This window comes from Odocoileus virginianus, chromosome 5 (assembly GCF_023699985.2).
Source record: "Odocoileus virginianus isolate 20LAN1187 ecotype Illinois chromosome 5, Ovbor_1.2, whole genome shotgun sequence".
NCBI lineage: Eukaryota > Metazoa > Chordata > Mammalia > Artiodactyla > Cervidae > Odocoileus > Odocoileus virginianus.
This window is the reverse complement of record NC_069678.1, coordinates 73,105,451-73,127,616: the sequence shown is the minus strand read 5'-3', so window position 1 is coordinate 73,127,616 and position 22,166 is coordinate 73,105,451. Positions and strand designations below refer to the sequence as shown.

General features: G+C 36.0%; 1 protein-coding gene across 1 annotated transcript; it reads right to left on the bottom strand.

Annotated features, from left to right (window-relative positions):
* Positions 1-1,112: 1,112 nt before the first annotated feature.
* On the bottom strand, positions 1,113-21,953 carry IFT25 (intraflagellar transport 25). The gene is made up of 5 exons (XM_070468131.1): positions 21,820-21,953; positions 9,074-9,180; positions 7,433-7,501; positions 3,502-3,545; positions 1,113-1,310 (listed from the first exon to the last, which is right to left on the bottom strand). Exons 1-5 carry the CDS (start codon positions 21,915-21,917, stop codon positions 1,197-1,199), a joined length of 432 nt encoding a protein of 143 aa, XP_070324232.1. The 5' UTR covers positions 21,918-21,953; the 3' UTR covers positions 1,113-1,196.
* Positions 21,954-22,166: the final 213 nt, after the last annotated feature.

Here is a 22,166-nt window from a genome sequence, read left to right as displayed (position 1 = left end):
GTCACGGCAGATGTAATTATTTAAGATAATACTGGAGTAAGGGTCTGTGGTTCAATATGACGTTGTCCTTATAAGAGAAGACACAGAAGAAAAATATATGTATTGAGGGAAGATGATACAAAGAAACACAGAAAGAATGCCATATGATGACAGAGGCAGAAACTGGAGCTATGGTGCCACAAGTCAAGGAATGCCAAGGATTGCCAGCAACACTGGAAATTAAGAGAAAGGCAAAGAACATATTCTCCCTCAAAAACTCCAATAGAAACAAACCCTGCCAATACCTTTATTTCTGACTTCTAGTCTCCAGAACAGTGAGAGAACAAATTTTTATTGTTTTAAACCACCAAGTTTGTGGTACTTTATTACAGAAGCTATAGGAAACTAACATAGAATGCACAGGTAAAATACTATATTGTAATGCCATTTTTTTTCTGTGAGTTGATCAATTGTAATAAATGTAGGTTCATGCCTTTCTATTTATTTTCAACATTTTAGAATTGCTTTGTCATTTTAACTTTTGGCTATATTATTTACATTTTTTATTTCAAGTTGTATAGAAAGATATATTCAGAGATGTCTTATATCTCCACAAAATGTCCTATCTTGTTTCTTACCTCCTCAAAATGTAAAAAAAAAAAAAAAAATAATATCAATAATGGTTGCCTCTGGGAAATAAGATTATGTTTCCTAACTCTTCTCTGAAGTCTTCAAATCAAGACAAAATAAAATTATAAGAAAAAAATAAAATGATTTGTCCTATAGGGCCCAACTCAAATTCCATGACCTCAAGGAAATGTTCCCATAAATATTTTCTCTTCTTTGAACTTGTATGTTGTTTAGTGTCCATATTTTTCATTTAGCCATTTGTATCAATCAATAAATTTAAAAATTAATGCACTGATATCTGAAGGGTACCATGTTAGATGCTGCAGAGTCACAATGTATTACCAGTTGTTTTCATGTATAGTTATGTACTTGGTTAAGTTGTATACTGAAACAAAAACTTTTTTTTGCAAAAGCTTCCTTATGACCTACGTGTTGGCCATCACTGCTGTCTGATGAACCAAATTCCTACAAAATGCTGAAGGGAAAAATAAAACTGAAACAGATTGATACAAATTCCTTTAATAATGACAACTTCATGTTTAAATAAATATACTGTTAAAAAATAGTTCATGGGTATATTATAATTACTAAGAAAGATTTGAGATTGCTACTCCCTCTGCAGAAACGCTATGCACAGATGCAAAATGATCAAAGGCTGATACAATAATGAATCTCAAGTAAGTAACGTGGTCATCACGTGCCTGTAAGGGAAAAAATAAATACAGATGATATAGCAATTCTAGTTAACTGCTAAACAAGCAGTAAGCAGATGAAAGGGTTTGCTACAAATAGTCTAAGTATATAATGATTTATAAGATATAATGTTCAGAAGAGAAGCCAGCCACATATAACAATATGGCTATTCTGATATTTAACAGCCAAACATCAGCCTTGGTTTTAGGAAGAATGCAGGTGGAGCTGAAAACTGCACTGTACAATTCTGATTAACTTTTAAGTATTTTTCTAAAGTACTTTTCATGATAAAAGATTTCATTTGTTGGATGATGCCTCAGAATACACTACCCTAAAACATTATTATACTTTTACATTTATATTTTTTCTCTGAAAAGCAATTTGGCAATATATGTAAGAAGCTATAAATATGTCTATACCCATGGAGCCAGTATTTCCATTTCTTGAAATTTAATTTTAGAAAATAACTAAAAAAGTGAACACCATGATAGCAGGAACAGGCATAAGATGTCCCCTATAGTAGTAGTTATAATGACAGAGGGAGGAAAAAAGGAAATCAGTTAACCTCTCTCTGAATACATTTAATTTTTAAATCATAATTTTAAAGCATTTGATAAAACATTAAATTTTAAAAAGTACAAAGTTTTTCATGTACACTATTGTAACTATGTAATACATTTGGTTGACAAATAGAAGAAAATAAGTATGGCAAAGGCTATTGTGACAGGGTGCCAAAACTATGGGTGATTTACTGCCTTCCATTCTCCCTTCATTGTTGTTTAGTTGCTAAGTCATATCCAACTCTGTTTTTTTGATCCCCGTGGACTATAGCCCACCAGGCTCCTCTGTCCATGGGATTTCCCAGGCAAGAATACTGCAGTGGGTTGCCATTTCCTTCTCCAGGGGATCTTCCTGATCCAGGGATCGAATCTGCCTTTCCTGCATTGCAGGTGCATTCTTAACCACTGAACCCCCAGGAAAGGCTCCATTCCCCCTCACTCTCTCAAAAGTTCTATGACACTGCCACCCTCCCTGGCACACAAAGAATTTTGTGTCAAAATCCTCAGAAGAGGCTTACTAACCATAATCAATTAAATAATATGGAGAAAAATAGAAAGATAAAATTCAATCTAATTAATCATTTTTCTGTTCCCTACTGGCCTCCTCGGGCTTCCTAGCTGGTGCTAGTTGTAAAGAACCCAAGTGCCATGCAAGTAGACGTAAGAGACACAGGTTTGATCCCTGGGTCAGGAAGACCCCTGGAGGAGGGCATAGCAACCCACTCTAGTATTCTTGCCTAGAAAATCCCCATGGACCTCGGAGCCTGGCAGGGTCTACAGTCCATAGGGTTGCACAGAGTTGGACGTGACTGAAGTGACTTAACACACATGCACGGCCTCCTCAGTCACTGGGCACAACAACTGGCTGGTAGAGAAGATAATTAATAGGATTCAAAAACTACAGAATCTTCTCAAACACTGATTTCGTAGCAGCTGCCAGTAAATTGTGAAGAATGAAACTTAATGGACAAGGTACCTCTTTAAACCTTATCTGGAGAAATCTTAATAAGCACTACCACCTTAAAAACATTCTCAGTTGTTTCACTGTTTGTGTTTGTCTAAAACCAGGGCCTGACAAGCTAGGGACAGAGGAACTCGTGATGAGGCAGCAGCTTCCCCGTCAGCGGCCATTCATTTCACTTGACAAGCAAAGCCCAGTGGAATGCTGTCAGAAAATGCTGGTTCCCTTTTCACCTCATCTCTCTTTGGCTTATTTGTTGCTGATCCTATGGTCCAGTTCCCTTATCTGAATCTCCCTGTCCCTTCATGCTTAAATTAACATCCAATTTTGGCACCTCGACCTGTTTTGAGTCCTATTCCATAAGGACTACAGAATCAAATGAAAGAAAGGAAAGCAAATAAATACTTCAAAATAAATGAACAAACAAAACAAAAACAAGTGAATTCTGTTTTATCTTGGCTGTCATCCTGTCTATGACAGAAAAGAGACTAACTTATGAAAGCTATTTTTAGATCATAATATTACTGAGAACAACTGCCTCTGTTGGTTGGCTAGACACAGAACCTACAATATTATGAGGGTATTGAGTAATTTTATGACTATGGAGATAGTTTTAAAATTTAAATACATTGTGCTGGTTCAAGATAATGCATATATTTTCAAAGTATATTTACTTACCAAAATTTCTTCATTTTGAAGCTGCCCCTCTGTATGTGCTAGATCTAAAACACAAATTTAACAGAATTGAGGTAGGGCTCAAACTGTATCAGGATATACTAAAATTTATTTTCACAATGTATAACAAAAACTACTGTAATGATGTAAAGTAATTAGCCTCCAACTAATAAAAATATAAAAAAAAAAAAAAAACAAAAAAAAAAAACAAAAGCATCAAAAAAAAAAATAAATAAAATAAAATTTATTTTCAGCAAAATGTGATATCTGATAAAATTGTAGTTAGACCAGATATACCAGTGTTGTGTTATTTAAAATCCAATATAAAAATAGATATTTGATTAAAAAAAAGATATAAAAGCTCAACTATTTATGCGCTATAAAATATCTCAGTGAGTATAAATAAAAGTAAATATAAACTATAGTAAAGGAATATCAAGTGAAGAATTAATAAAATATGAAAGTCCTTTTTAAGGATCAAGTGACGAACAGTAACTGCAGGCCTGAAAGGCTGTCTCACCATTCTCATGGGAGCTGATGAGGGCTCAGTTTCTCACAGCTAAGTGTCACTATAATGCTGAGTTACGCCACCCATGAATTGATCTTTTCTGGTACTCAGCTTCAGAAAACATTTACTAGTACTAGTGTAATTTTAGGACAGATTAACTTATTTGGTCATGAGTTAATCATATCAAACATTCTTTTGGAAACATGAAATCTTTCATTGAAATAATAATATTCACATTATTGTTATGTGGCAGCTTGGATGGGAGGGCAGTTTGGGGGAGAAGGGATGCATGTGTATGTATAGCTGAGTCCCTTCTCTGTTCACTTGAAACTACCACAATGTTGTTAACCAGCTATACCCCAATAAAAAATAAAAAGTTTTAAAAAAGAAATTAACTTAAAAAAATAACATTGACATTATTTAGAAATTAATTTTACTTATATCAAAATGTGAAAAGTGAAAGTTGCTCAGTTGTGTCCGACTCTTTGTGACCCCATGGACTATACAGTCCTTGGAATTCTCCAGGCTAGAATACTGGAGTGGGTAGCCTTTCCCTTCTCCAGAGGATCTTCCCAACTCAGGGATTGAACCCAGGTCTCCTGCATTGCCAGAGAATTCTTTACCAGCTGAGCCACCAGGGAAGTCCAAGAATACTAGAGTGGGCAGCCCATCCCTTCTCCAGTGGATCTTCCCAACCCAGGAATTGAACCAGGGACTCCTGCATTGCAGGTGGATTCTTTACCAGCTGAGCTACCAGGGAAGCTCCGATATCAAAATAGTGTACATAAAGAGACACAGATGTATAGAACAGACTTTTGGACTCTATGGGAGAAGGCGAGGGTGGGATGACCTGAGAGAACAGCATCGAAACATGTATATTATCAATTGTGAAACAGAGCGCCAGTCTAGGTTGGATGCATGAGACAAGTGCTCGGGGCTGATGCACTGAGATGACCCAGAGGCATGGGATGGGGAGGGAGGTGGGAGGGGGGTTCAGGATGGGGAACACATGTAAATCCATGGCTGATTCATGTCAATGTATGGTGGAAACCACTACAATATTAAAAAGTAATTAGCCTCCAACTAATAAAAATAAATGGAAAAAAAGAATAGTGTACATAATTTTAAAAGGCAGACAGTACAAAAAGGGAAGTCTCTGGGAAGTAAGACTATGGATGACTTTCTTTCTGTTTCCTAACCTTTCTCTGAGGTAATGCAAAATAGTAATCCCTGGCTTGACCCCTTTTCCTCCAATCCTGCTCCCCAGAGGTAAATGTTTTCAATGATTTAAATTATTTTCCCTGGAATTATAATATGTTTCATGCTCTTTTTCTTGGTTTATCCATTTTTTACTGACTTCAGCTGAAAACTTCTGTCTCTTGGACCAGTATTCTCTTCCTTCTCTTCCTACAAATTTCCTTCCTGCCATCCTCTCAATTTTAAAATCAATACTTGATGGCCACACTACTATCTATATGTTCTTTACTGCTGAAATAAGTAATAAATTATAACACCTTTTCTTTCTTATACAATTCCTCCTCCACTAGAAATTAGTAACTTCTTTCATTTGCTTAGTTTTCTTTTTAATTATGAAAAATTGAAAAATTCAAACATATATAAAAAAGACAGGGTATCACTCTTATATACCCATTGTCTTGAATTTACAATTATTAACATTTCACCATACTTGATTTATCTAATTATTTTTGCTAAGGTATTTTAAAGAAAATCTGAGACATCATGATATTTCACCTTTAAATATTTGATTATCCATCTCTAAAGAAGAATGTTTTCTTGTGTAACTACAATGCCACTATCATACGACAATTTAAAAATGCTTTAATATCATATACCTAGTATATATTCAAAGGTCCCCATACGTGCCTGCTCAGTCACTCAGTTGTTTCCGATACTTTGCGACCTCATGGACTGTAGCCTGCCAGGCTCCTCTGTCTATGGAATTTTCCAAGCAAGAATACTGGAGTGGGTTGCTATTTCCTACCCCACCAAAGGTCCCCATTGTCCCCCTAAATGTCTTTTTATGGTTGTTTTATTCAAATCAGAATTAAGCCTCTTTTAATCTTGAACTTCTTTGTCTCCCACACAGACATTCCCCCCCCCCCCCCCCCCACACCATTGACTTATTGAAGAGACCAAGTCAGTTGTATCATAAAAGTCCCACATTTTCTCATATTGCCTCCTTGGGATTTCATTTGTTTTCTACCTTCTTTTCCTACAGATGGAGTTAGAGCTAAAGGCCTGATTATATTTAGGTCTTTACCATATGTCTGGTGATTTGGGGCTATCTTTTGTTATTTATGAATAGATCACTGGAAAATAGTACATGAGCCAGACTCATTGACTACCAGATTTCCCTAGGGTGAGCAGGAATGAACTAGCCTTTCTCTGTATCCACAGATCTTTTGGGACTATTCAGTTTCTCCAAAGATGAATCCTCCAATCTCCTGGCTGGGGCTATATTTCTGGTCGCTGGGCAGACCATAGGACGGAGGCTAGAGTTCCCACTATTCATTATATAGGTTTCCACTTCAATCCCCTGTTTTCCACTCCATGTCTCACTCATTCTCTCTACTATGACTGGTCTCCCTGAGTTCTGAGCCTCAGCATTCAAAGTTCCTAGTCACCTCTTGGGGGTAGTTTGTGGGAGGAAGGTACCTAAAGTCTTTTACACTTGGTAAATAGATGTTCCACCAATCACTTTTCTTGTCCATGCCTCATTCAAACTTTCCATGGTACCTTTGCCTTCAAGTTTCTGGGATTCTACTGGATAAACTTCCTTTTCAGGTACTTCGGTTATAATCTACTCAATTCTGCTACTCCTCCAACTGCTTCCTTTCTTCCAAAATATATATTGACCTCTCACATCTGTTTTGAATTCCTGGTTCTCTGTTTTTATTTTTTGCCCTTGTAGGTTTATGACTCATTTTACTCCTTTATTACTATTTTCACAGTATTCTGGGAAGGAACAGATAGAAACATGAAGGCAACATGCTGTCTTTTATGAGAGGCTACCAATTCTGCCAATATTTATTTATTTTTCAATTCTGCCAATAATATTTAAATAATACCATTATCAGGAAGGAAGGAAAGATTAAAAACTAATATTTATTGCTTCTCTACCATATGCCAGACACTGTGTTCACAAAAACTTTAAACGGTGATATCATCTCTTTTTTTCAGATAAGGATTCTGAAACTCAGAAAAATTAACATGTTAACAATTATATAACCAGGAAGTGAAGAAGCAACTTAATATTCAAATTTGGGTTTTTCTAGGTTTATTTAAATATGTCATAAAAATCATTCAGGCCATCTTTTCTCACCAAAATAAAGCGCAATTGGAAATGTAAAGCACAATTCTCTACCCCCTCATGATCAAAATAATGCTGGTGAAACAAGCACATACCTCTTTCAATCCATTGCTCAAAATCAACTGGCTCTTTAGAAGTACTCTTTTCAATCCTCAAGGTCCGCACTGACATTGTAAATAAATGAAAATAAAGTGTTAATTATCTACTTAATTCTATGTTGCTGTCCCTTGGTTTCTTTTTCCCTCTGTCTAAGACTGGCAAGCATTAGTGGGAATGCACAAAATACTGGGATCAGGAAAATCACTCACCGTTTTTCCATAATCCCTATGGTAAAGTAGTGGGGATAACTGTTACAAGTGTTTGCAAGCATATAACACAAAGCTAACAGAGCCTTTTTGAGTTTGGTACATCTGGTTTGTTTTTGTTTGTTTGTTTTTTTGGTACACTAGTAAATAATACTATTAGTGGTCTTGATCATAAAACTTTATGCAGAAACTACTAGAAGTCAGACATATTCATTCACTCTTGACTTCAACCTTAGGAGAAAGGTATTATCAACCTGCTTTACCGGTGAGAAAAAAGGCTTAAAGAAGTCAGACAACTTCTAGAAGTCAAGCAAAATGTTCAATGACACAGAGCTAGTAAGTACCAGAACTAGAATTCAAAGTTTAGGTCCAGAGCCTTCACAATTAATGAGAGAAGAGAGAATGCAGTCATCTTCCTTCTGCATTGGTTTTTTTTTCTCCTTTACCCCTAAACCAGTTCCCTTCACTCCAAATCCATTCTTCTCTGTTCTGCACCCTGAGGGAGGATCCCTGGGAACTGAATCTCCTGGACTCACTTTCCCACTGCCTACTGGTTGGATTTGGCCAACTGGAGGGACCGGGAGGAAACTGAAGGGCAGGAGGGAACTGAGATCAGGTTGTTTTCTCTATTCCCTTCCTGCTTCAGTGTCCTGTCTTTGGCAGTGGTTATGCTCCTCCCTGGTTACAGCTCCTATTAGGCAGGCCTTTTTGTACAGGCTCCAGTTCTCCTTGGGCTCCAGCAAACACTATTTCCTTCCTGAGGCCCAGGGAGGTAATGGCTTACTGCTATAGCCAGTTTCTGGGTGTCTCACCATCCCTAGCTTGTTCCCTTAACCCAGGCTATAATTCTGTAAGTGGTCTCATCAATAATGTTTCTTCATTTGAGCCACCTGGGATGTATCCAATTTCCTACCATAATTTTGTCTGATTTTGTTTGTCCTTAAACAAACATAAGACAGGATTAGGATGATGTTCTAGTGGAAGATACTCTTCTTAAATCCCTCAGAAAATGGCCACATTAATAAAAGAATCAAAGTTACCAAATGCAAATAATCAGGGTTGTCAGATTTTCAGAAAGAATTTGACAGAGAACCTCTAGCCAAAAGAATCTGGAATAAAGATGTGAAGAAACCTAGCGTTCTGGCAAGCTGGCTTCTTAAGTTCATCACAGCATCTTTTGCCAAAGGCTTTCACGTAGTAAATTGCATGGAAATTATTATGTGCGTTGGAAGGGTTTCAAATTTGCAGTTTCAGAGAAGCTAACTATGCTCAAGACAGTTAACCCATACTCCCCACCCATCAACCCCAGCAATAAAACTGGATTCCATGCTGTAAAAATAATCAGTGTTTTGCCAAAAGTTTACATATGTGCATTCTGCCTATGGAAAAACTGAAAGATGAAAATAAATGAAATGAAAATATCATGCTTACCAAAGTAACTCTGGATTACAAGCTTTTCAATCCTCACATGTTTGTGAAAACATATAATGAACTCTTGGGGAAACATTCCTGTGGTGGTCCAAAAAGTTTCTGGATTTCTATTGTTAATTTTAAAGAAAAAGAGTAAAGAACAGCCAAATGTTTAGAAATGCTTAATCACAAATTCTAGTGAATAAATACTAAGAAAATAAACCACCATTGGATTCCCTTCCTGTTTATTCTGCCTCTAATCTCTCCCCAATATTAACAATTCTTTACACCAGATATATTCTTTAAAACATGGAATTGATGTCACTCTTGTCTAAAATCTTACAGTGATCCCTTATTGCCTATAAATCTAAACTCCTTAGTATGGTATTTAATGATCCTGTACAATCTGGTCCCATCATTAAGTATACTGTCCCCATCATAATATCATCTCTCATTACTGTAGTCACATTGGACCAATTAAAATTCTACAAACACGCCATCCAGACTCATGCCTCTGTGCCTTAGTTCATGAGGTTCTCTTGACCTAAAAAGCCTTTCTTCCCTTGCAAAAGTTTATTCACTTTTTGGTCACATCTCTCTAAGCCCACCAAATCACAATCACTTTCTCCCTCCTTTGCACTCACCTCATAAACAGCGTCCAGTTTATACTAGCATTTTTTTCATGTATCTTTATTACTCCAGCTATGCCTTCTTTAAGTCCAGTTACTTTCTCTTACCTTTACATCCCCAGCAACTATCACAATGGCTGACCAACAGTAGATACACAAGACGCTTGTTGAAAAAAATATTAAAACATGCACTCAAGTGTTATACAATATAAAAAATTATACACACATACACACTCACTTATAATATTGACTATACAAATAATCATTTCTTTAATTATAAGGTTTTTTATTTTTTTGGAGGTAAAATTTACCTACAGTGAAATTTCTCTTAAATGTACAATTCAATGACTTTTGATAAATATATATGCTTATATAATGAATATATCAAGGTAACTAATAGTCTAATCAAGACAAAGAACACTTCCATTACTCTAGACGTATCCTTTCTCTTTCTCTCCAGACAATCCCTACCTCCCTTAGGCAACCACTGCTCTGAGTCTTATTACCATAGACTATGCTATAATATATTTTACAATTTAATATTCTTTAAAACATGGAATTGATGTCACTCTTGTCTAAAATCTTACAGTGATCCCTTATTGCCTATAAATCTAAACCCCTTAGTGTGGCATTTAATGATCCTGTACAATCTGGTCCCATCATTAAGTCTTATTACCACAGACTTTTTTTGTTTGATTTTTTGCTTGATTCCAAAAAATATACTTATTTATCTTTGGCTGCACTGAGTCTTTGTTGCTGTGCAGGGGCTTTCTCCAGCTGCACTGTCTGGGTTTCTCATTGCAGTGGCTTCTCCTGTTGCAGATCATGGGCTCTAGGTGTGCGGGCTCAGCAGTTGTGGCTCACAGGCTCCAGAGTGCCAGCTCAGGTGTGGTGCATGGGCTTAGCTGCCCCATGGCCTATGGGTTCTTCCTGGACCAGGGACTGAACAGCCAGGGTCCCCTGCACTGCAAGGTGGATTCTTAACCACTGGACCACCAGGGAAGTCGTGTTTTCAAACATGTATTATGAATAGAACTTCTATAAACATTCTTATACAGGTGTTTTTGTGGAAATGTTTTCATTTCTCTTGGATAATTACGAGGAGTAGAACTGCTGAGTCATAAGGTAGAAGTATATTTAATTTTATAAGAAAATGTCAGACTTCCCAAGTGGCTGTGCCACTTTACATTCCTAACAGAAATGTAAAGGAATCCTAGTTGTTCCACATTCTTGCCAACATTCTGTTGTCAGGCTTCTTAGCTATTTTAGTGGATGTGAAATGGTGTCTGACTATGGTATCAATTTGCATTTTCCTGATGACAAATGATGCTAAGCCCGTTTTCATCTGCTTTCTGGTCATTCGTACAGTTTCTTTTATGAAGTGTCCACTAAGTATTTTCTCATTTTTTAAAAAGTTCTTTCCATTTTAGAGGGTGGGACAAATGGACAGAGTAGAGAGTTGGACAATAAAAAAGGCTGAGCACCAAAGAATTGATACCTTTGAACTGTGGTGCTGGAGAAGACTCTTTGAGAGTCCCTTGGACAGCAAGGAGATCAAACCAGTCCATCCTAAAGGAAATCAATCCTGAATATTCATTGGAGGATTGATGCTGAAGCTGAAGCTCCAAAAATTCGGTCACCTGATGCAAAGAGCCAACTCACTGGAAAAGACCCTGATGCTGGGAAAGGTTGAAAGCAGGAGGAGAAGGGGAAGACAGAGAATGAGATGGTTGGCTGGCATCACCTACTCAATGGACATCAATGTGAGCAAACTCCAGGTAACGGTGAAAGAGAGGGAAGCCTGGCGTGCTGTAGTCCACGCGGGTGCAAAAAGTCGGATGTGACTGAGCGACTGAACAAGCAGCAGCAGCATGGAAAGATAAACACTATGAGATGTAAAACAGCCAGCCAGTGGAAATTTGCTCTATGACTCAAGGAGCTCAAACTGGTGACAACCTAGAGGGTTGGGATACGGTGGGAGGTGGGAGAAAGATCCAACAGGGAGTGGAAATATGTACACCTATGGCTGATTCATGTTGATGTATGGCAGAAATCAACACAATATTGTAAAGCAATTATCCTCCAATTAAAAATAAATAAATTTAAATGTTCTTTCCACTTTTACTACGTATTTGTAGGAGTCCTTTGTTAGACATACATATTGTGAGCATTTCCTCCCAGTCTTCAGTTTGCCTTTTCATTTTCTTATTTGTTTTTCAATGAGTAGTAGTCTTATTTTTGGTGAAGTACAGTTTCATTACACTTTTATACTTATAACTTTTGTGTCTTTATTAAGAAATCTTTGCCTACCTCATTGTCACAGAAGTACTTTCTTATGTTTTCTTTTACAAGCTTAAATATTTTAGCTTTGAATTTAGTTCTATGATCCATATAGAATTAATTTTTGTGTTTAGTATGAGGTACAGGGTTGAGGTTTATTTTTATCCACATGCTTATTCAGTTGTTCCAGCACCACATGTTAAAAGACTCTTTTTCCTATTAAATTACCTTAGTGTCTTATTCTAAAATTAAAGGACTAGTTATAGGTGTATGTATTTCTGCCCCTCCATTTTATTCCACTGATTTATTTCTGTATCTTTAGCCTTTTGTTGAAAATTAATTGACTTTACATGTATGGATCTATTCTGGGCCCTCTAGTCTGTTGCACTGATCTATATAGATGTATCTTTACTAAAATGCCATGCTGTTTTAATTACTGTGTATTTATCCTGAAATCAGTTAATTTAAGGGCTACAGCTTTCTTCTTTTTCAAGATGTGACAAGATTACTTTTTCAAGATTAATTTGTACTTCCATATACATTACTACAAGAACAACAAACAGTCGTTTTAGGGAGAAACTGCCATTGTAACAATACTGAGTTTTCCAATCATGAATGTAGTGTATCTTTTTTTTTTTGTAGTATATCTTTTAATTTATTTAGTTCTTTATTTTCTCTCAGCAATGTTCTACAGTTTTGAGTGTAAAGGTCTTGAGTGTCTTATTAAATTTATTCTTAACTATTTCATGTCTATTTAACTGCTAATATACATGGAATCTAAAAAAATTTCACTGTCTAAATGTTTCCTGCTAGTATATGGTAATACAATTGATTTTTTGTGTATTAACTTTGCTAAATCCACTTACTAGCTCTAGCAGATACTTGTAGATTCCTTAGGGTTATGTAGATTCATATAGTATGTGAACAAATACAATTTTTTTTTTTAAGTAGTCAACAGCTCCTGTTTTATAAACACACACACACACCCCCCTGGAGAAACTGAAACTCAAATAAATATTATGAATAGTTAAAAAGGTTACTTCATTACAAGATACGCATAAAGAGGGCTTATTCCAAAACTTATTTTCCTTGTTGCCATCAAGAACAGGAACACTCTTTGGGGAAATACTATAACGGTGCATTTTGATCATTATCCTCATTATAATATACCTACTAATTTTATTTTAAAATTTTAATTTAATTTTAAAGATTGCTTTCCATTTATAGTTATTACAAAATATTGGCTATATTACCCATGTTGTATAATATATCCTTGAGCTTATTTTATATCCAATAGTTTGCCCCTCTCTCCTCTCCCTACTGGTAAACACTAGTTTGTATCTGTGAGTCTGCTTCTCTTTTTGTTACATTCACTAGTCCACTAAGTTTTTAGATTCCACATATAAGTAATATCATACTGTACTGAACAAAAACAATTTTGCTTTCTTTTCAGTCTTTATGATTTCTATGTCTTTTCTTGCCTTACTACATTGGCCAAGACTTCCAGGGCAATACTGAATAGAAACGGTAAGAACATCCTTGACTTGTTTCTAATCTTAGGGAGGAAGCATTTTTTGATATTGAATATAGTTGATTTATAGTATTATATTAGTTTCAGGTATACAGCATAGTGATTCCATATTTTTATAGATTATACTCCATGTTAGGTTATTACAAAATAATGGTTATATTTCCCTGTGCTATACAAAATATTCTTGTTGCTAATCTATTTTATATGTAGTAGTTTGTATCTCTTAATCTCATACCCCTATCATGCCCCTCCCTGATTCCCTCTCTCCACTTAAATCCACCAGTTTGTTTTCTGTATCTGTGAGTCTATTTCTGTTTTGTTATATACACTCATTTGTTTTATTAGGAAAGCAGTTATTATCTCTCCATTAAGTTGAAAATTTTTAGTAGATGCCTTTATCAGACTGAGAAAGTTCCCTTCTCTTTTTAATTTTTTGAGAATTGTTATCATGTTTGGATGCTGAATTCTAATGACTTCCTGGAATGACCATATGATTTTTTTCTCTCTTGCTCTGGCAATACGGTAAATTACACCCAATCTGTACTCCTGTGATAATACGGTGAATAGGCCAATCTTGCATTCTTATGATAAACTCCATTTATTTACGAATTCAATTTATAATGGTATTATATCTATGTTTATAAAGGATTTTTTTTGGGGGGGGTGATATTGTTTTTTAATTGTCCTTTCTTGTAATGTCTTTGTAAGGTTTTGGGATGAGGGTTATGTTATTCTCATAAAACAATTTTTTCCCCCCACCCCCTCATAAAACAATTTCAAAAATGTTTCTCCTCCTCTGTTTTTGAAAGAATTTATGGAAGATTGGTACTATTTTCTCTAAATATTTTATATAATTTAATTTCTATAATTGATATAAGCTATTCAGATTTTAAAATTTCATCTTATGTCATTTTTATAGCTGGAGTTTTTCAAAGAATCTGTCCATTTCATCTAAGTTGTCAAGTTTATTAACCTAAATTTGTTTTTGATATTGACTTACTATTCTTTTAGAATTGCTAATGATTATTTCAATTCTGATACTGATAATTTACATTTTTCTCTTTATTTTAGTCAGTCTTGCTAGAGGTTTATACCTTTTATTAATCTTTTCACATAATGAACTTCTGGTTTTGACAATTTTTTCTAGTTGTCTATTTTCTATTTCATTGATTTCTGCTCTTATCTTTGTTATTTTTGTCTTCTACTTTCTTTTGGTATAATTTGATCTTTGTTACCTAGGTTCCTCAGGTAGGAGTTATTGGTTTTTAAAACATTCTCTGTTTTAAGTATTTATGCTATTACCTTCCTTTAATGCATTGATTTAGCTACATCCCACAAATATGGCTATATATACATTTTTCATTATCATTCAGTTATAAATATTTTCTAATATCCCTTGTGATATCTTCTTTGACACATTGGTTCTTTTGAAGTGCCATATTTGATTTCTAAGTTTTGGGTGTATCTAGATGCCTTTCTGTTATTTATTTCTAATTTAATTACATAATGGTCAGAGAACATATTCTTTTCCTTCCCAGCTTAACTGAGATATAATTGACATGTAACATATGTAACTTTAAGGTGTACAAACACTGTGTGAAAGCCGCTCAGTCGTGTCTGACTCTTTGCAACCCCATGGACTACACAGTCCATGGAATCCTCTAGGCCAGAACACTGGAGTGGGTAGCCTACCCCTTCTTCAGGGGATCTTCCCAGATCTGGGATCGAACCCAGGTCTCCTGCATTGCAGGTGGATTCTTTATCAGCTGAACCACAAGGGAAGCCCAAACAAACACTATGATTTGATATAACACATATACTGCAAAATGATTACTCAATAAAGTTAGTTAACACATACATCACCTCACATAACTACCATTTTGGGGGAGAACATATTTTTTAAGATTTTGGTCTTTTGAAATTTATCAAGATTTATTTAATGGCCCAGTTCATTTCAGTGAAAGTTCAATATACATGTATCATTGCTGATTGTAATGTTCTATAAATGCAAAAGTCAAGGTAACCAATAATGCTATGTGGATCATCTAATTTTTACTAATTTTTTTGTCTAGTTGCTCTTTCATTCCTGAAAGGTGTTAAAATCTCCAACACCTTGACTGTGAATCCAAAGACCATATATGTATTATTCCATTGACATGAAATGTCTGTATAAGCAAGTCTATAGGGACAAATGGAGAAGGACATGGCAACCCACTCCAGCATTCTTGCCTGGAGAATCCCAGGGACGGGGGAGCCTGGTGGGCTGCCGCCTATGGGGTCGCACAGAGTCAGACAAGACTGAAGCGACTTAGCAGCAGCAGCAGCATAGGGACAAAGGTTAGACTTAGTGGTTGCCGAGGGCTGGGAGGGAGAGTGGGTGGTTGTGAAGGGGTATGAGGTTTTCTTTGGGGATGCTGAAATGTCCTAAAATGGATTGTGCAGATGCCTGCATAATTCTGAATATGTTGGAAGCTGTTGAATTGTATATCCTAAATGGGTGAATTTTATGGTATGAGAATAATATGTCAATAAAGCTATTATAAAAAAGAAAAGAATAGAATAAGGGTCTCCTAACTCACAATTCTTGATTTTTTTATACTATGTTTAATATTTTATGATTTATTTTTATTTACATTTAAATGGTTTAAAATTTTATTCATTTAAGTAAATTAAATAATTTTTACTTGCCCTATGCTTTCTCTTGGGTGCTTTTAATGAACATGATCAATATAATAATACCAAAGATATACAGAGATGCATTTGGTTTTTAAAATAACATATAATTGAATTGCCATAATTAAGTATAATGACATCTTTAAAATAGTAGTTTCCTTGCCTTATGGCTGACTGTTCAACATCTATTATCTCTATGTGATAATAAGAAAAAAGTCATGGAATTTTTTTCACAATTTTGAGTCAGGGAAAGTGTTATTAGCCCCATTTTTCACACCAGGAAACTGAGGCTTAAAGAATAACATATATTCTTAGTCCAAAGTAACACACACAGTTCACTTAGGAATTTTAACTGCAAATCCACCATTCTTCTACATTATGCCAAAGGAACCAATTCTCTCCTACTTTTTCAGAACTCATTAGTTTCTTGTGTAGAATTTTTCTCATTTTTGTTGACATGTTAAATACCAAGGGTCAAAAACAGAGTCAAGAGGAAGTAGAAATATAATCACTTTTAAAAACTATTTCTGGGGAAATTAAGAATTGGGGACACTGTCCTTTAGGGGCACATTTATAGTATTGTTTTCTCCAAATAACTCTATGGTTACTTTCATTTAGATAAATCAACTTATGAGCAGATAATAAATTTTACTATCTACCATATAAAGTCTATCTGGATTTGTTGGAAATGGATATGAATTAAGTCTCTGATATGCTCTGTTCATATATCAGGTTAGTAACTACTTTATTCCATATAGTTTTCTATCAGTTTAGTTCTGTTGCTCAGTTGTGTCCGACTCTTTGTGACCCCATGGACGGCTGCATGCTAGGCTTCCCTGTCCATCACCAAGTCCTGCAGCTTGCTCAAACTCATGTCCATTGGGTTGGTGATGCCATCCAACCATCTCATCCTCTGTCGCCCCCTTCTCCTCCTGCCCTCAGTCATTCCCAGCATCAGGATCTTTTCAAATGAGTCAGCTCTTCGTATCAGGTGGCCAAAGTATTGGAGTTTCAGCCTCAACATCAGTCCTTCCAATGAATATTCAGCCTCAACATCAGTCCTTCCAATGAATATTCAACACCACAGTTCAAAAGCATCAATTCTTCCACGCTCAGCTTTCTTTATGGTCCCACTCTCACATCCATACATAATTACTGGAAAAACCATAGCTTTGACGAGACAGACCTTTGTCAGCAAAGTAATGTCTCTGCTTTTCAATATGCTGTCTAGGTTTGTCATAGCTTTTCTTCCAAGGAGCAAGTGTCTTTTAATTTTACAGCTGCAGTCACCATCTGCAGTGATTCTGGAGCCCAGGAAAAGAAAGTCTGTCACTGTTACCACTGTTTCCCCATCTATTTGCCATGAAGTTGTGGGACTGGATGCCATGATCTTAGTTTTTTGAATGTTGAGTTTTAAGCAAGCTTTTTCACTCTCCTCTTTCACTTTCACCAAGAGGCTCTTTAGTTCTTCGCGTTCTGCCATAAGGACGGTGTCATCTGCATATCTAAGGTTATTGATATCTCTCCTGGCAATCTTGTTTCTATTTTGTGCTTCTTGCAGCCTGGCATTTCGCATGATGTACTCTGCATATAAGTTAAATAAGCAGGGTGACAATATATAGCCTTGATGTGCTCCTTTCCCAATTTGGAACCAGTCTGTTGTTCCATGTCCAGTTCTAACTGTTTCTTCTTAATCTGCAAACAGACTTCTTAGGAAGCAGGTAAGGTGGTCTGGTATTCCCATCTCTTGAAGAATTTTCCACAGTTTGTTGTGATCCACTCAGTAAAAGGCCTTGGTGTAGTCAATAAAGCAGGAGTAAATGTTTTTCTGGAACTCTCTTGCTTTTTCGATGATCCAACAGATGTTGGCAATTTGATCTCTGGTTCCTCTGCCTTTTCTAAATGCAGTTTGAACATCTGGAACTTTTCGGTCCATGTACTGTTGAAGCCTGGCTTGGAGAATTTTGAGCATTACTTTGCTCGAGTGTCAGATGAGTGCAATGGTGTGGTAGTTTGAACATTCTTTGGCATTGCCTTTCTTTGGGATTGGAATGAAAACTGACCTGTTCCATCTCTGTGCCACTGCTGAGTTTTTCAAAGTTGCTGGCATACTGAGTGCAGCACTTTAACAGCATTATCTTTTAGGATTTGAAATAGCTCAATAGGAATTCCATCACCTCTACTAGCTTTGTTAGTAGTGATGCTTCCTAAGACCCACTTGACTTCAGACTCCAGGATGTCTGGTTCTAGTTGAGTGATCACACCATCGTGGTTATCTGGGTTGTGAAGATCTTTTTTGTGTAGTTCTTCTGTGTATTCTTGCCACCTCTTCTTAATATCTTGTGCTTCTGTTAGGTCCATACCATTTCTGTCCTTTACTGTACCCATCTTTGCATGAAATGTTCCCTTGGTATCTCTAATTTTCTTGAAGATTCTCTAGTATTTCCCATTCTGTTGTTTTCCTCTATTTCTTTGCATTGATCACTGAGGAAGGATTTTTTATCTCTTTGCTATTCTTCAGCACTCTGCATTCAGATGGGTTTATCTTTCCTTTTCTCCTTTGCCTTTAGCTTCTCTTCTCAGTTATTTGTAAGGCCTCCTCAGACAACCATTTTGCCTTTTTGCATTTCTTTTTCTTGGGGATGGTCTTGATCACTGCCTCCTGTACAATGTCATGAACCTCTGTCTACAGTTCTTCAGGCACTCTATCAGATCTAATCCCATGAATCTGTTTGTCACTTCCACTGTATAATCGTTAAGGGATTTGATTTAGGTCATATCTGAATGGTCTAGTGGTTTTCCCTACTTTCGTCAATTTAAGTCTGAATTTGGCAATAAGGAGTTAATGATCTGAGCCACAGTCAGCTCCCGGTCTTGTTTTTGCTGAGTGTATAGAGCTTCTCCATCTTCGACTGTAAAGAATATAATGAATCTGACCATCTGGTGATGTCCATACGTAGAATCAACTCTTGTGTTGTTGGAACACCATGTTTGCTATGACCAGTGCATTCTTTCGGCAAAACTCTGCTATACTACGGAGTTTTGTCTAATCTAAAAAATATTACATACTTACTCATTAGCATGGACTGACAAAGCTATACTATATATTATTCATTATGAGTAATAGCCAATCTAAATGATCTACAGACAAACTCCTGAGAAAGAAAGGTCACAAAAAAGTATAAGGTAAATTAATATTACCTTGGAAATGTGATTTATTCCAGTCAAAGACAAGAAGTATTTTTAGAAAGATCACCATTTCTGGCAAACAACTTAAGGTAAATTTCTATAGGTCTGTGACCCCCCCATAGCAGTTTCCACATTTATATCTCTTTTCTAAGGCAGAGTGGGGTTAAATAACTATTACCTGAATTTCAGGAAGTAAAAAATTAAGGATTAAGAGGCATGTATATATTAAGTTTTTTATTCAAACCTTAAGTCTGAGAAATTGGGAGTTAGAAGACATGAGTGTTAGTTTTGATTCTGCCACTTGCTTATCTGTGTGATTTTGAGAAAATCATTTTACCTCTAGTCATCTTTTTTGTTGTCCTTATAATGAGGTTGAAAAAAAGATTTTTTTTTTTTGCCTCTTATTCCCCAAGCTTACTGTAAGGGTCAAACAGTATAACATCTATGAAACTATAAAGCTCTATGCAAACGTACATTAACAGATGCATATATGTAAGTATGTGTGACTGTACGTATGACTAATCTTTGATGATCTAATTCACAAGCTGCTGCTGCTGCTAAGTTGCTTCAGTTGTGTCCAACTCTGTGCGACCCCATAGACGGCAGCCCACCAGGCTCCCCTGTCCCTGGGATTCTCCAGACAAGAACCCTGGAGTGGGTTGCCATTTGCTTCTCCAATGAATGAAAGTGAAGTCGCTCAGTAGTGTCTGACTCTTAGTGACCCCATGGACTCTTAACCCACCACACTCCTCCTTCCATGGGATTTTCCAGGCAAGAGTACTGGAGTGGGGTGCCACTGCTTTCTCCGAATTCACAAGCTATTCGACAAATATTTTAAGACACTGTGGAATCAAAGATGAATGTCTTAGTGTCATGATTTCTAGAAACTTCCATTTGAGAGAGGAGCAGTACATTAAAAATAATTATACAACAAAAGAATAAATAAGGTAATAGAGGTAAATATCAAATGCTACTGGAGCCAAACAAAAAGGTAAAGCAAAAAAAAAAAAAGGTAAAGCAGCCTACCTGAAGGAAGGGACAGATGTCAGAGAGGAGATAATAACTGGGCTTAAAGAACAGGTCCACTTTCTAGAATTTTATACAGATACATGGACTTCACAATAGAACATGAACAGCCACAAGATCTATGTTACAACTGGCTCTGCTTTCAATAGTTAGAACTAGTACCTGACCTCTCTAGACCTCTCTTACCACAAGTCTAAACGAAAGATTTAGATAAGATGAACGCATAATTTCTTCCAGCTCTAAAATTATATGATTCTATGAGTCAAACTCAGATCACTGTACAAATATCAAGAAAGAGAACTCAAGAGGGTAATAAAGTAGCCAGAACTACTAAAAAAGGAGTTCTTCCTGGATGGACTTGGGAGGTTATTTGCTTAGTGAAACAAGTCAGAGAGAGAAAGACAAATATTGTGAACCTCTTACATGTGGAATCTAAAAATAAAACAAACTAGTGAATGTAACAAAAAAGAAAGAGACTTACAGATAAAGAGAACAAACTGGTGGGGAGAGGGAAATGGGGAAGGGCAAGATAGGGTAGGGACTAAGAGGTACAAACTACTATGAATAAAATAAATAAGCTCCAAGGATATACTGTGTAACATGGTGATTATAGCCAATATTTTATAATAACTATACATGAATATAACCTTTCAAATTGTGAATCACCACACTGTACACTTGAACTTACATGATACTGTAAATCAATTACACCTCAATTAAAATTAAAAGTTTGTGTTTTTTGCTGCACCATGTGACATGTGGGCTCTTAGTTCCCCATCTAGGGATCAAATTCTTAGCCCCTATAAGGAATCGAGGAGTAATAACTATTGGACCTTGAGGGAAGTCCTATACACCTCAGTTTTTTTTTTTAAAAGTAGTTCTTCCATCAACCATTTACCTTTTTCTTAGCATTTAAAAGTCTCTATCTAGAATAAGTTCTAGCACAGTGAAGAGTGATAACTGGAATGATATAAAAAAGCTAAGAACTGAAAAATGCAGGTGGATAGCAAGAAGTGAAGCATTCACTTCAGCAAAAATTGCTTAGACTAGAAAGAAAACAGGCAGGAGGTAGAAAGTTGTAATGTTTACATTCCTATTTACCAATAAAAATTTGGAATAAAACCAGATATTAAAATGTATACTTCCAAAAAATGAGGTAGCTGTTGTTTGAAGTTTTGCCTTGACAGACCATATTTTAAATAACTATTTTCAGAACAAATTCAGTTTAGGAATTATAAAGAAAATAATAAAAAACCTAAATATACGCAACTGAACTAGCTCCAGGATGGTACTAAAGTGGGTAATCAAGTAATTTAGTTCACCAAACATTTATTAAACTATGCTTAACAGTGCTAGTTGTAAAATACGTAATCTTAGTACTTATAGGGTTCACTGACCTAATGTTAAGACTTTAAGGAAGAAAAAAGAGTAACTCTTACCCATCAATCATATTTTCAGGTGGGTGTTTTTCATCACTTGATGTAGCTAAAATAACTTCAGTCCCTTCAGAGCTTAAACAAAGATCAACTTTTCTCATCTTCAAGTGTTTAATCTGCAAGTAAAACAGTAACAAAATGGTAACAACAAAAACAACTTTTTTATTCTCTGAACTTCATCTGAGAAAAGGAAGAGACAGAAAGTCTGTTGCCTAGCACACAGCTTAACAACCAAGTTATTCAAAAAGTGGGAGGGACTCTAGCATGTTTATTTACATAAGTAAACTTCTGACTTCTCCCAGGGATAATCTGTAAGATATGAGTACTTCCAATACTCTACTCCACAAAAC